The sequence below is a fragment of the Protobothrops mucrosquamatus genome, unplaced genomic scaffold (assembly GCF_001527695.2).
Source record: "Protobothrops mucrosquamatus isolate PMUCROS unplaced genomic scaffold, P.Mucros_1.0 scaffold4456, whole genome shotgun sequence".
NCBI classification, from domain to species: Eukaryota; Metazoa; Chordata; class Lepidosauria; order Squamata; family Viperidae; genus Protobothrops; species Protobothrops mucrosquamatus.
Genome location: NW_015390366.1, coordinates 7,495 through 23,984, shown reverse-complemented (window position 1 = coordinate 23,984; position 16,490 = coordinate 7,495). Strand labels below are relative to the sequence as shown.

Here is a 16,490-nt window from a genome sequence, read left to right as displayed (position 1 = left end):
CATATGGCATTGAAGACAACATGACTTTAGATCTATATGTATTAGAATTTTTCTTTTTACAATTTAGCATGAATAATCAGGGGAATGGAGAGAGAGAGAGAGAGAGAGAGAGAGAGAGAGAGAGAGGGGGGGGGAGGGAGGGAGGGAGAGAGAGAGAGTGTGTGTGTTCTTCATATGTTTCAGTTTCCAGGCCTTTAATCATCTCTTCTTTGCACTTTTTCCAAAGTCACAACATCTTTTTTGTAATGTGGTGACAAGATTCCAAAGCAATAGTCAATGGGGCCAGAACCTTTTGCTTTGTGGCCAGTTCTCAGCACTGGGAAATCTTAGGTTGGCTATCATTATTTTGCAACAGATCCCATTTAGTATGGGAAAGTGAATTGAAACTCATTGGATAGTTGGTCTACATATTCTAAACAGATAACATGTTCCTATCATAGAATGTGTATTATAGGAGTACTTCATTTAAAACCATTCATTTAATGATGATTTGAATTTATGATGGTGCTGGAAAAAGTGACTTGCAACTGGTCCTTGCATTTATGGCACTGTAGCAGCCCCATGGTTATATGATCAAAATTTAAGTGCTTGGCAACTGGCATGTATTTATGACAATTACAGCATCTCATGTGATTGTTATGTGATTGTTATTTGTGACCTTTCCAGTGGGCTTCCAAAAAGCAAAAGTAATGGGAGAAGGTTTGATTAACAGCCATCTGATTTGCTTAACAACTGTGTCCAAAAAGGTTGTGAAATTGGGCATGACTCACTTAAGGACCACATCACTTAGCAACAGAAGTTCTGGTCCCAATTATGTTCCTATGTCAAAGACTTTCTGTATTAAAGGTATAACAGTAAGGTTTCTGCCCTTCTCCTATTGTTTGGTTCCACTTCTCATCAGTCCCAACCCATTAAGGCCAATGGTGAAGATATCCTTCCACAGAATGTCTAACCTCTGGCTTTTGCTGTCTTTGTTTCTTGTATTGGATTACCTTCCTGCCTCTCTGGTCTAATTGCTGTTCTTGAACTTATTTTTTTACCCCTCTCAAATCACATCGAGTTTAGCCCTTTTCCTCATCCAATGGAAAAACTGATCTGTGTTTGCTCTCCCCAATTTTACTAATTGCTTGGAATTAAGGCCAGGTCATGATAGTGGGAATAAAATGCAACCACATCTAATTTCCTTTTTTATTATGTTGATTGAGTATATGCTTTTAAGTCAGTGTTGACTTTTAACAACTATATAAATAGATTTTTCCCATAACCACCTGTTTCTAACTTTACTTTCCAAGTTTTCCAACGGTGTACTCATCACTACTGTAACTGAATCCATCCACCTTGCTTAGTTTCCTTGCTTAATGGAAATTTTATTCTTCTGACAACTCCCTGTGCTTCTTCCAAATCAGATTTCAATGATTCCTCTCTAGACAAATTTAGAGAGGGAAGCAAAAGACAAATATAATGATTCCACTTTCAGTTTCATTAGCAAAACCTTCAATCAATGGACCAACACTAGATGACTTTTACTCCAGAGCAGAAACTTTCCAAAAAAAAGAGATTTGACAGGCATTATTTACCTTGACAATACTGTTTATGCTCTGAGAAAGATTGCATGAGAAGATGGAAAGTTAAATGGAACTAAGCTGACATATGGCAAACTAAGGACAAACACTTCTGATGGACCAGATTATTTTGAAAGTCAGCTCCAGATGGATGTGGCCCAAAATGGGAGGTGGCAGCTAACCTTCATGCTGGCTTCTTCTTGTGAAATTAAGAGAAATGCTTTGCTTCCCTTGGTGCTCAGCCAACTAATGTACATAATCCTGCTGTTATTTCTAATAGAAGGACAGAGGGATATAACTGAATGTAATTAGGGAAAATTATCAAATGGTTGGATTTTACATTACAATGTTGGATTTACTAAAATGTATCAGAATCATAAGGTAAGAAATATTCAAGTACTAAAAAAACATTAAAATATAAAAAATGAACTCAAATATGTAAAGTTATGGCAACAGAAAGCTCAGAACAGTGCAGTTTCAAAAATGAGAGATCAAAAAATGGTCCAACCTCATAGTGCAATGATTTCAAACTATTTCTTATTATCATACAATGGTAATGACTGAAATGTGTTAAAATTCAAACTTGCAAATATAATTTATACTCTTTTGACCTTGTTAACCTCAAAGGAATCTGTAATCAATTGGAATTCTTTAAAGAAAAGTTAAGTAAAAAGTTGACATTAAAAATTTAAAAAATGCATACTTATCAAATATATAGGGTTACTAAGGAAGATTCTATCACCAATAGATTAGGAGACAGAAAAAGGTATAAGATATAGTGTATATGTCTAGATAGATGATAGAGAATAAAGGACAGAGGATGGATGGATGGATGGATGGATGAATGGATGGACATGATAGATAATTTCATACAAGAATTAAAGGTCTTGTCAAGTCAAAAAAGTTTCAATAGGAAATGAATAGTTAATGGTCAAGCAGAGGTCATAACTACTGCATCCCACATTCAGTGCCCGAGTTCTTAACTATTACTGGAAACATAGCTAAAAAAATAATTGGGTAATATCTAATGTGATCTAGGTGGGCTTTTTCCACACATTTGAAATTTCCCGTATAATTTTTACATACCTTTCAAAGGTTTTCTAAATATGCCTCAAACCTCTCGAGCAATTTTGGGTCTGTCAATGAGATCTTCAGACAAGAGACTGCCAATGTCATCATTGGAGACAATCTATTCTTACGTTGGCAGAAATAAATGACTGGGAACAATCCAGTGGTTTTTTTTAACAAGATGTAAATGTACTTTTCCTAAACCTTCTGTTCTGCCTGTACCCTATACTCTATCATTTTCTACCTTCAGAAAACTGCAATAGGAAAGATAATGAAATTTGGATGACATAATAGAAAGAGAATATTCTTGAGTCTAACAAATCCAAAACTGTCCCAGCTATGGCACTATGTCAGTTGAAAATTCCAGATACTGCTCTACGTTTATCTCTTACATCAGGGGTGTCAAACTGCCGGCCTGCGGGCCGGTTGCATCTTACGGAGGCCGTGCCCACCCCAGCAATGCAAAAAAAGTCACGTGATGCAGTAAATTTGACACCCGTCCCTTACATTGTATAGACATCTATGTTTATTAAAAAATATGGTGACAAAAATGACAACATGATCTTCTTTACGGACTCCTGTATTGCTATGTTAATTCAATAAGAACTTTGGGCTTGCCAAAAGCTTTAATATCAAATGTTTTCATTATGTAGAAATGTTTACTCTCTAGGAAGTGTTATTCAAAAATAAATCCCATCAAATTCAGTTCTATTTTAAAGTTTCCCTATACGGATATTAAGAAAGAAAGAAAGAAAGAAAGAAAGAAAGAAAGAAAGAAAGAAAGAAAGAAAGAAAGAAATGGAGTTATCCATCCTAAATGCAAGGATTTTGTTATTTAAATAAATAACAAAATATAAATAAATAGCAAAATGCATTATTTTCACAAACTTTCTAGGAATTAATTCATTTCATTCTATTGATTTTAATTTAGAATTTATGATTTTTATCTTATATTTTGTACTTTGTTGTATTATTGTAGGGTTTATTCCATGCTTATAGGTGCTTGAGAATTGGCGTGTAAATTTAAGTTACAGTTAAATTTATAAAACAACCTCTCATTGCTGCAAACGTTGCAGACTTTGCAATTTTTTAAATAAAGTAATATTGATATACTGCTCTTAAAATTTATTGTGAATACATAAATTTAAAATAAAAACAATTGTAACAATAGTAAAATAGTAGTAAATAGCAAATATTAATAAAATATCAGAATGCTATGGGAAATAAGACCAATTGAATTTATAATTAGTTTAACTAATAATAATAGATAATGATCTAATAATTAGTTTTTTTACTGGTTCCTATTAGATATTTCTTAATAGATCATGGGATTAATCAAGACAGCAAACGTACTTAGTATTTTTTTTTGTTTGCAGTGGTTGGGAAGAGAAAAAGTAACTGTTTATATGCATCTATATCTATATCTGCATCTAAATTTATACATGCTTGCATGGAAATAGTAGATTTCCTCCATAGGAAGCTAATGGCAATAACTACCATGGTAATGATAGTGTAAAAATTAATCATTTAAAATGAGCAGTGACATTTTAGAATTCAATAAAATTTACTGCATTAAATCATATGTTAGTATGTTAGTTAGGGCAAAAAAATCCTATCTTTTCTAGAAATACTGTTGAATTTCACCTTATTTAGATCGGTGCTGCTATTTTTTTTAATTGCCAAATTGTCAGAGATAAGAATGCTAATCAGTTCTCTATGAAAGTGTAGGTTTTACTATATTTCTGACTTATATAATGGTGTCATCTTCAATGAACTTGTGAAAACTATTATTTTTACACATAAAAAAACATATGTGCCAACACTGGAAGTTTTTAAGAAGAAACTGGACAGCCATTTGTCCGAAATGGTATAGGGTTTCCTGCCTGAGCAGGGGGTTGGACTAGATGACCTCCAAGGTCATTGTCGTCGTCATCATCATCATCATCATCATCATCATCATCATCATCATCATCATCATCATCATCATCATCATCATCATTATTATTATTATTATTATTATTATTATTATTATTATTATTATTATTATTATTATATCTCAAAGAGAAAACTTTAAAACCAGCAGGACTAATCAAATATACAATCTTGTGAGCAAACCTTGGGAAAAATTGTATCTCCACATCCAATAAACAAACAAAAAAACGCCAATTACTTGGAGTTACTTTCTTTTCTGACTTTCTAATCTGTGTTCCTATAAGGGATCACTTTGGTGCTATAATTTAGTAATAAAGTAAGGTTTTATAAAAACTTCACTTTCATTGTATCACTTTATCATCATATCCTTTTGCTGACATACAAAACAGCCAGTTCATTTTGCCTTTCACTACAGTATTCCTATTTGGACTAAGATCCATATACAGTCCATCTATCTTAAAGGAGGATAGTTGAATGGCCATGTGCAATTATTGTAGGAGAAGGGATGGCAGAACCTGGAGAAGGAGTAAAAAGGGGAATCAATAAATCTAGAATCCCTATGTATTCTAGAAGGAAACTAAGTCTAACCCCCCTTCAGTGTCATTGACTTTTTTCTAACTCTAAGCAGATGCTGACTATATACTTGGGAAGATTCCTGTGTGCAGGCTTTTAGTAATAAAACAATTTAATTGAACCTTCGCATGTGAAGATTGCACCTGACAATTATAGACGTACCACCATGACACATTTTGTGTGAAACCTATCGCCAAATAAACATACAATGTGCACTGCTATTTTTATGTCATCTTTGAAATTGGCCTGTCAGAAAATTTCCTCATTCCTGATTTGATCTTTGAGAGAAATATTTATCATTCATCTTTCATTGCACATTGCATGCCCGAAAATGTTTCAACACTGGGTTTGCAAAGGTCCCAAACTTCATATCCATAGACTATTGTTGGAAGGGCCATAACACTGAGTGTTTGGAAGAGTAAAAACCTATGAAACCTTAATTTATTAAAACTAAACCTCTATTAACATAAATAATAAGGTACTTTTTTAGCCTAACCAGTCTAAACATTTCTGGGATAAGAAAAGCAAGAAGGGAAATATAGTTTTTTGTGCTATTTTGATTGACTGATTTAAAACTCATGTTATTATAGTTTTAAAATGTGAGTCACATAAACAGAAAGTAAATAGTTTGTGTGTGCGTGTGCATGCACGCACACATAGTTCCATGAAAAAAATAATAATCCCCAGATATTAAATAATACATTGCCAGGAAATTATGCCCCATAATGTTTCTCATCTTGAATTGATAGAAACATGGAACCAAAGTAATTTGGGTAGGATTTTTAAGTGAACTTTCAAGTAAAAAGTAAAGAATTTGAATGCAGATCTTCTTTTGGATTGGTACCATTAGGAGATAACCCAAAGTGAAACAATGATGGTATTTATCAAAAGTTGGGGTATGCTTCTTGTACCATATTAAATTCATTTTAACTCCTGATCACACCCAAATCAAAGGCTGATAAAACTCAGTCAGGAAAGCTCTTCCATCATTGCTGCCTTATAAATAACTACACCAGACCACAAATCCTTTCAGTTATTTGAAGTCTAAGAATTATATCCAAATATAAGAGCTGATGAGAAGTATGATGAATTTCCAGTTGCTGTCAGCTAAAACTGGGCAGGATAAGATACATGGCAGGATAAGATACATGATTCCAGCTTGCAGATCTAGAGGTCAGATATAAGCGTCAAATGGATGAGAGGATTAACTATAGGATATTCTAGCAGGAATACAATTGTCCTTCATTTGCAAATTAGAATGCATCTACTTCAATGAGCTGTGACAGATTTCTACTCAGCTTGAAAGCAAAGACTAAAAATTAAATGCAATCATGGAATCAAGTGTTAACACTAAGGAGACAGTACCTGATGGAAATATTATGCAATCATCATGATCATCATCACCATCATCATTTTAGCCATTGTCTATCCACTGCAGGATGAAGGCCTCTTCTGCATGTTTCCGACTAATATGGTCCTAAACTTACTTTTGTCAATTGGGCCAGCAATACTTGCTGATGTTGTCCATCCATCTTGTTTTAGGTTTCTTTTGTGGGACAAATTTGTCAAGTGGGATCCGTTCTATGTCTATCTTGGCCGGTGAAACATGGACACTAACCTCACAATCCATCCAAGAGCTACAAGTGGCGCAAAGAGCCATGGAAAGATACATGCTTGGCATTACAAGACAAGATAGAAAAACCTGCACATGGATTAGAGAACAAACAAAAGTATACGATACCATCAAGAAGTAAAAGAATTGAAATGGCAATGCGCTGGTCACATAACAAGAAGAATGGATGGCAGGTGGACCAAGGAAGTCATTATGCACTTATCTCACTGCAATTACTTTTTCAAGACAGATAACATTTCTGTTGGGACTGTCAGAAAACTGATGTAGCTCTGCACTCAGCAAAGAAAAACTTTCACTGTAGTCGCGCAATCTTTACAAATGATGTGGCTGCTTTAATGCTTCAAGAGAAGTGCTCTGTTGATCCCAACATGCTTTGCAGAGGATCTCTCTTGGGCTATAGAAAGAAACCTGATTTTAATAGACTAACTGAGGGAATGACAAGACATTATGAAAGGAATTTCTTCTTGTTGTTGTGCCATATCCGTTATCGGATGTTGGCGATCCTGTTTTTATCAGCAGCCGCACAAAAAAGTGCTGCTGAGTTTTGTTCAAACCAGTCGCTTAGATTTTGAAGCCACGATGTTCTTCTTCTGCATGGACTTCATTTGCCTTCAATCTTTCCCTGGAGGATTAAATGGAGTATGCTGTATTTTTCTGGGTGTCGCATCACATGTCTGAAATATTCTAATTTTCGTTTTTTTAATTGTTTTGATGATTTCCCTTGGCTTTCACTGAATGATTTCCCTTGGCTTTCACCGAATCAAAAAATTTGGGCACTACAGGACTTTTTATCATTTGGGCATTGACATCATCATACAAATGATGGAATTTAACTCATCTATATCTTTTGCAAAATGATTATCAGTACACATATGATGTAAATTGCCACATAAATCTGATTGGCTACATACAAAATCCATTTCCCCCATATATGTATGTTCATATATGTATTGTATGTTCATATATGTATTTCCCCCATATATGTATGTTCATATATGTATTGTATAGAAGCTTACCACTGTTAAGTGGTGTAAAAATACATACTGAAATGGGCAATATTTTTATTAAAAGGCTCATTATTTGACTTTAGAAAGAAAGAAAGTTCTTGGCAAACACTGTTCTAATTATAGTCATAACTGCATATTATTTTCCATATTCAAGGCATCCAGACATATTTGGATGTTGTTGGGAAAGAAATGAGAATTTGACTCTTACTCTCATGAGAGATTAGCTGTTTGTAATAATCCCTATTTTAATATGTTGTCTCAATACTTTTTCAGGAAAAGTTAGGCTGAAAATATTCTTAATACCCTAGACGAGGTTTTTTTTTTTTTGTTAATGATATTTTTAAGAGTTTAAGGGGTTACAGAGACAGCATAAATTCATTTAATGCTGTGAATGGCAATCAAGGCAATTAAAACAAGTTTTCTACTTGGACTTGACTGACTGGTGGCTTCCACAACGCCTATGATTTTAGTATACTGAACAGAGATTTTTAGAAGCTAAATCCAACTATTCTGTTTTTAACAACAACTGAAAAGCTTTATAAAAAATATATAAATTACATTTAAAAATGTAGTTGGAGTTCCCATTCTAACAAATCAGTGATCTGAGGTTTCTTTTTTAAAAAAAATAATAGTTAAAAATATTTCTTCTGATCTTAAATAAGATTCTTTTTCAAACTTCTGGAATCATTAGCAGGTGTTTAGAAAGGATTGCTTATCTACTTTTCTATATCAGAGAGGTAGTAACTTAACATTAATATTCAGGATTTATCATTCCTTCAGCTTGTTTCATATTTATTGAATATTCTGAATATTGTGAATGATATTTTCCAATGATTTATTGATTCATCTGTATAAAAATATTTGAACCCAGGCTTTTAATCAGGAGCTCGTCAACAGATATATATATAAAATGTTCCTCCCTTCTTTTTCCCAACAAAAACAAAGGCAAGAGATAGATAGGGTTGAGAGCAAGTGATGGGTTGAAGGTTACCCAGTCAGCTGCTATAGCTAAAGGTGCTCTAAACCAGAGGTCTCCAACCTTTCTGGGTTGATGGGAGAGGGAGGGGCAGATGCCTTAAGCATGCATGCACAAAGGTGAATGTGGCCAAATGTGCACATGCGTGCAAAAACAGGCCGCAAGCATGCACACCACGCAAACAAGGCTGCGAGCATGTGTGCGAGGCTCTCAGCGAAGCCGGCGCCTGTGTAAGGCTTGTGGCGCTGGAGCCACCAGGCTCACGGCAATGCTATGCACCGCTGTCTACCTGCCCCTTGTGGTGCTGACGCCGCTCACGCAAGGTTCATGGCAATGCTGCCACCAGTGCAATACTCGCAGCAACGGTGGCACGGGAGGGTGAACACATGCACACGCGTGCATGCACTAGCCAGCTACTCATGTGGCCCAGTGGCCAAAAGGTAGTGGGCCGTGGCCCATAGGTTGGGGACCTTTGGTCTAAAAGCTGTCCTTTCTGCTTCCATTAAAGTAGTGTTGTTAAAGTATACTCCTAAAAAGTGGAGTTATTTCTATAACTTTGGTGTGAATTGCAAAAATATATCTCCTTGGCAAAAGACTTCTATGCCTGCTACCAAGCTTTTATTTGATTAATAAAAAGGGTAATCAAAGCCTGCAAATGCTTGTTTCAAGAATCTTCAGCCTTGTCCTTCTTATTCATAGAATGGAAAAATTGGACAAATGTGACTTGTTTGGTGAAGATTTAGGGTGTTGCTTAAAGACTGAATTGCCTTACTTTTCTAAATGCTTATACAGATAGTTCTCAACTTACAACCATTTGTTTAGTGACAATGGCACTGTGAAAGTGACTTAGAATAAGTCCTCACAAAATTATTGCAACATCCCCACAGTCATGTGATCAAAATCTGTGCTTGGCAACCGGCATGTATTTATGATGGCTGCTGTATGCTGGGGTCATGTGATCACCATTAGTGATATTTCCAGTTAGCTTTTGACAATAATTCATTTAACAATTTCAGTGATTCACTTTACAACAATGGCAAAAAAGATCACAAAATTGGATGCAAGTCACTTAACAGCCACATTGCTTAGAAACATAAATTGTTATAATAAATTGAGGACTACCTGTAATTGAAGGTTGTATTTACTTAAATATCAACTGTTTTATTTTGTTTTTACCCTTTTCCCCATTTTACAAATTTACTTCTTTTTGTCTGTCATATCAAAGCAATAAAATGAAATAAAAACAGTTCCTTTTTAATATGCAACAGTTAAACCACATCTGTAAAAGATGCAATAAATGTTATAAGCTAGTTGTAACTTTTACCTATAAATAGAACAACCTTTCAAACATATAAGATATTATCCCTGATTATCAAATCTCCTAATTAATATAAGCTTTACAGAGTGACTATATTATATTTAACCATGACCTTATTTATTAGCCTTTGGTGAATCATTCTCACCAATCCACAGTATGTGGCAGACTACAATTCCTACAGCGTCTGAAAAGTAGAAAGTGATAATAAAACTATTGTCAGGTTTCATCATTTAACATATCCCAATCAAAATTCATATGTCAGCAGAGGGAGAAATTAATTTAAAAACTGGTCATGGGCTATGCACACAGTAATTGGCACTTCATAACACAATAAATCAAAATCTCCATTTAAACTTTGCCTGTCTTGTACAGGTAAGTCCTCATTTAGTAACCATAATTTAGACTAGTGACTCAGTTGTTACGCAAAACAATTGCCAAGTGAAACTGTGATTGTGCTGATTATCTTATTTCTAATTTTCTTTCCTTACAAACCTGCAAAAATCATAAGTGCAAGGATTGGTTATAAACTTACTTTTTCATAACCATCATAAATGTTTGTTAAATGAGACAATTGTTAAACAAGCACTTCCTGTATATGGATTTCTCATGAATCCAGACTGCAATATTTTAAATGAACAGTGGCACTTCTAGAAGATGGGAACATACAGTATATATCCTTATCAGCATTGACCATTAATGATGTATCACCTATTAATAATGACTAAGTATATGGCTTTGAATATAGATAAAAATAAGGTAAAATGATGGTTTATTTGTCATTATGTTTATTATCATACCCCACCCCATCCTGGATTTCAGAACAACAGTACTGAAACACATATTTACTAATGGTTTGATAACTAGATTTGTTTAAGAGACTGTGATTAAGCCTAAAGCTATGCATCTAGATCAAATATTCTGGATTAAATATCACTGTATCTTGTCTGGCAAGACGTTGTACTGAGGTTAAAATGGATTTTGTTATATATGGTTTGAATTCATACCTCATAGGTTCAGTTTCTAAGAAGGAAATCCAAGCCATTTTAAATGGATTGGTATGTTTTACTAATGTTTTATGAAACTGAATTGCCATTCAGTATGATTTCATTTCTCATAGGTATATGCTTAGTGTTGGGGATTTTAACATTTAGGGAGTCATAGTCTTTTTAGTGATTAAGAAAACAAATAGTTTTCCTGTCTTTTACCTTTTTCAAAGGGCTAAACTATCAGTGCATTTGTATCTTCTTCCTTCCGCCTCAAAGTTTCCGCAGCCTATTTAATCTTCAGAAATTTCTTGGTGTTTTCTGGCATCACTTTGCATACATTTTAAAGCCAAAAAGTGTTGTTTTCAGCAAGCTGATCTTGTCTTCTAGTCATTACCTACTTGTGCAACATCCTAGGCAGCCATGCTTAATTTGCTAAATAAGAGACATATTTGTCCAGTGCAGTTGCCATGTTGGTGAAACTACCGTACTTACCAACAATGTACTACATACTCCAAATGCTCTTCTTTGATTATTAGTTCCAAGTTTTCACCCCTAGTTGTTCTGCTTATTATATCTGAAGAAAAGGTATTCATCTGAAACACAAGTCATTCTCAGTCATGCTACCCAAGAATTGAATATCTGAAACTGACTTATAATTTGAAAAATCTTCAGGCAGAAATTCCAGCTTAAACTCAAGAAAGCACTGGTCACTTGCTTCACTTGTGGATTTTTTCCCCAACCTGGTCAATTTAGTCAGATAGAAAGGGAAAGAGTAACATGTCACTAATGGTGTCGACTCTTGACATACCATATCTATGTCCTCCAGACCTAAATGCTAAAAATAATAGCCAGGAACCTGTCAGTTGCCAAGATCATCTCCCCATGACCTGTCCCAACAGTGGTATCCAGAAATAATTGAATCCAATTGACCTTGTCTGTAAAGGATGATAAAAATTGTTTATGGCAAGCTTACAATTGTTCCAGCTGTGTTCCCACAACATTGCATATGGAGCAGATGTCACACAGTATGGAAAAATATCATTGGTTCATTCTGCCCAAACTTGGCAGCATTTACTGCTGTGTAGTGCGACTTCAAATGGATCTGACAAATGGCCCATTCTGAGTTCAATCTGATTCATCTCAAAAGTTCTCCACTCATGCTCCAACCCCCTACCTATCTTCTGTTGTTCTCACTTTTCCTATAAACAGTTTGAGCTCTACTACAGGGAAGAGGGCACTTAAGAATAATAGTATAACCAACTAAGTTATTTCCTTGTCCCACTGATTGACCAGATCTTCTACATGGTTGCTGACAGACAAAGTAATTTCCCCAAGCCTATTAAGAAAACCATTCAGATCTGTCAGGCATCTGAATTAGACTGTTTGTCCAGGATACGTTTATAGCAGCAAATGTTTGTAATCTCTGAATCATGGTTACTTAAAGGAGTCACAGAATGTTCAAATGTAACAGATATTTCAGTGATGAAAACTACAGTGAGATTCAGAATCCCATTCCTCAATGAACAGTATGATAGCAAAACTGAACAGAAAACTTCTGCTTGGTCTCTGCAGCAAAGGGAAGAAGACAATGTAAATATTTATCCTTTTTTTTTAGTTTGGGAACAACCCCCATCCTCACATCTGTAATTTATTCCACACTTCTGCAATGGAACTCATAGCTTCTATGTTAGTCACAACACAGGACAAATTAGTCCAGCGTAAGCTTCAATAGGAAAGCAGAATCATTTAAACTGGACTTAACAAGAACAAACCATATGGATATCTCATAAGACTTAAAGTAAGATCTTGTGTTTACAGCATTATATTAGGTTAAATGAATTGGTTGGATTATGCCTCTATTTCCACAAAGTGCAACCTTAGAAAAATATTGGGAAAAACAGGATCAGCTGACTTCTGAAGTTTTATGTATCTATGATTCAAGGTTTTGTTTTCTTTACAGACACTTTAATAGGAGGAGGAATTCAGTATCTCTAGTAAACATGCAAATGTTCAGGTAGCAGAATGCACTGCAGAAGATGGTAAGCCCTCAAGTCCAGCCCCTCAAGTGCCATTTCACAGAAAAGTTTATTTCTGTTGATAATTAAATTTAGGACTATTACATATTTTCAAAGTTCTGTCATTTAAACCACTGAAACAATGTCTTGAATTTACACATATATAGCACCCAAAGAGCTTTCAAGTTGAACATAATCCTTGGAATAAAATTGGGATGATACAGAAAAGCCCACTCCCTTCTAGCACTGATGATATTACCTCATTGGGTAATGAAATGTCTGCAAGAAAACAACCAAGATCAGAGAGCACCAAGGAGCCCACAGTACAGCTTTGAGCTATGAACACTCTCTTCTATCGGATGTTAGAATATTTTCCATTTTTAGTTGTACAATGATGAGAAGTATATATGTAGGTCTGAAACAGCATTTGATTCATCATGATCTGTTGAGATAAACATGTTTTCATAGCACTCACTGATGTATTCAGCAGACCCACCCAAATAAAATTTCATTTAACTCAATAACTGCAATACAAGTAGCAAGCATCTGCATAGCAAATGTGTCTACATAATCACAGTATTAACATACTATTGTTTTATTTTTTTATGTACAATATTGATAACACATTTAAATCAGATCAGAGAAAACAACTTTTTATGCTGTGTGTGGTGCAAAAACCAAAGATTCTCTTAGAAAACATGGACGTTTCCGAGCCTGGAGAGAATGAGGAAGCCATCTCAGACAATAGATTTTGGGTGACCCAAAAGAACAGCAAAGTATTATTTATTCATATCATTATTGTAATTTATTAGCTAAACAGGTGTGCTGGGATTCTTTTTCTGGATGTCAGAATATTCTTCCTTGCTCCACTATTTTGCTGCAATAGGACCCCAATTTTACATTTGTCTTTAAACTCAATTGCTATTCTTAAAACACTCCATGTTGGAAAGCCTCACGTAACATATTTTCTTTTTTTGAGCATGTACAGTATGTGAGCAGGAAATATTAATACAGTAAATTTTCCATGTGGCCAGGCAATGAAAAGAATTTCTAGACTCTAGCTTCCTTTCATTAGATCTCCATCAGTGTAAACTCTCACTGTCCCTTTGTTCAATAAAATGAATTCCCCAATAAAGAAGAACACCAAATACTGAAAAAAACCCTGGGGATTGTACTCCAAACAAAACTCTGTAGTACTGTGAACTGAACCTTGTTTCATGTATAGGGCTGTAGCAATTGCTTTCACTGCCTCACTTGGATGCTCTGAAGATGCACTATTTTTCCACAGGTTGCCATGCAAAGGAAAGTTGGAATTGCACAATAAATTGTTGGCTGTAAGAAGACACTTCAAGGGCAACCACTATTTCACCAGTACTTAAAATAACTTAAATAGATTGCTTGTAGCCAAAGCTTGCTCTATGCCTTATTTAAGCTCTACTGTATTGTTTTCAGGATCCTGTTTTCCTAGGAAAACCAATGCAGAGCATAGTTTCCAAAGCAACAAGAACAACTATAAGACTTAAGAGGAAGAGTTACATAATCTCTTACATGCAGTGGTTATGTAACTCAGAATTTCCTAATAAATGTTCTTCAACTCTCTTCCACTATAAGGAGTTCATATTAGGGTGGTTTTTTTAAATATTATACCTCCCAACAGTATGGCTTCTTCTTTTCCCAAATACTATCTCTTCTTTTGCAATTGAGTTTCCAGTTTATATTTTGCATAATTAATGATCTAGCATATATACAATTAACCATACAATCTAATGTGTGTCTACTTAGAAATAATCCCTCCGCATATAGTGGAGCTTACTCTCAGCGAAATGTCATCCAACTCAATGTAAAAACCAAAATAGTTTCTTTTTTAATTTGTACCTGCTAGAAATCATGACAGTTACAGGAGAATTTTAATTCTGAGCTATTGCTAGACAAGATTGCCGCTTTTGTAGATGAGTCTCTCCAAACAACTTCAATGTGCATAGAGAAAAATTGTCCAGAAAAACCTATTTCAGACAACCTGAATCCAAACCATTTAGGTAGGCTTAATATTAGAGCTCCTTTTGGAAGAGAGTATTCCTTAAAAATTATGACTTTGCAAATAACACATTTACCTTTATTCTATATTATTTGTCATCCAGGTTATACATCAAACATGCATTTCAGTCATATCATCATTTATTTTTAATAAATACCCAGTATCATAAAGCCCACCCTCCTAGTTCTAATAAAATAAAGTTTCACAAATTAAACTTTTAAACATTTAATATCAGTATTTTTATAATAAATATTTATTTGATATTAGTTTTCATTGGATTTTCAACTTACCTCTACAGATAGGAATTGGAAAATCCCAGGATGCTGTATTTACTGAACTGGCTATACAGGTAAGTTGGGGGTGACCATCCAGGATGTAGCCTGTCACACAGTTATATCGGATTTTATCACCAACATCAAATTGTGTTCCATATAAAATACCTTTGGATGGAGTGCCAGGATTTCCACAAGAACTGCTCTGTAATTCTATAAAAGAAAAGAAAAAGAAAAAGAATTACAACTAGAGCTCATAGTTCACAACTTAACACTGCTGTTTAAAGTGCTCTTATGTATGAGCCCAATCAATTATGTCTTTCTCAAGACATTACAGTACATACAATTCCTTTTTTGTTGTGTTACCATTAGCTTGCATTCCAAATGGTGCTAAGGTATGTTTCCTTAAAGATCCACATTTATTGTCATGAATTTATTTTTCATAATTATGTATTTCATTCTCTATCAATAATTTTCTAAAATTATAAACTGACTTTTTTATTTGTTTTCAGTATATATTATATATCTCCCAAAAAAATTTTGATTCAGCTTTAACAAATGTACACCATTTTAAAATATACACCTTCCAACATGAAATTATAACTGGGAAAAGAATTTCAGAGACACTTTATTGGATTCGCCCTCTAGAAACACAGCTGACATTGGAATATTCTTAGAATTACATAGAATAATAGAGTTCTAGACCAATCTCCTGCTCAAGCAGGAGACCCTATACAATTCCTATTACAGCTCTCTCATTTTTCTCTAGTAAAAATAACTCATTAGAAATTCTTGAATTATTAGGAATTTTCCTAATTGTTTCTTGTCCTGCCTGTTGAGCAAAGCCTGGAATTTAGCTCACTGTCTTATTGATTTAAGGTTATTCTTATAAACTCCCCTTTTAGTTGATTACTGGTTTAGGTTAACATCTCTGTTTTAAAACTAGGAAGAAAGGAAAATTATTCCAGATGTGACAGCAGATTTGCATGTTCTTTGTCAAAAGAAAAAGCTACTGAATAACAACAAGAGCAATATATTGCATAGTATTTGAATATTTAATCTTACTGCCAAGTCTTGCCATTATGAATAATGTTTTTCCCCTCTTAATGAAAA

The 16,490-nt window shown here is 34.5% G+C and overlaps 1 protein-coding gene across 1 annotated transcript in view; it reads right to left on the bottom strand.

Moving 5' to 3' along the window:
* The window catches only part of LOC107299034 (CUB and sushi domain-containing protein 3-like), a gene marked incomplete at both ends in the record, with an annotated part of 53,726 nt that extends 38,136 nt beyond the window's left edge, over positions 1-15,590 (bottom strand). The window contains one exon of the mRNA XM_015828402.1: positions 15,396-15,590. Coding sequence (XP_015683888.1) covers positions 15,396-15,590 — 195 coding nt within the window. The remainder of the gene's footprint in view (positions 1-15,395) is intronic.
* Between the last annotated feature and the right edge of the window lie 900 nt (positions 15,591-16,490).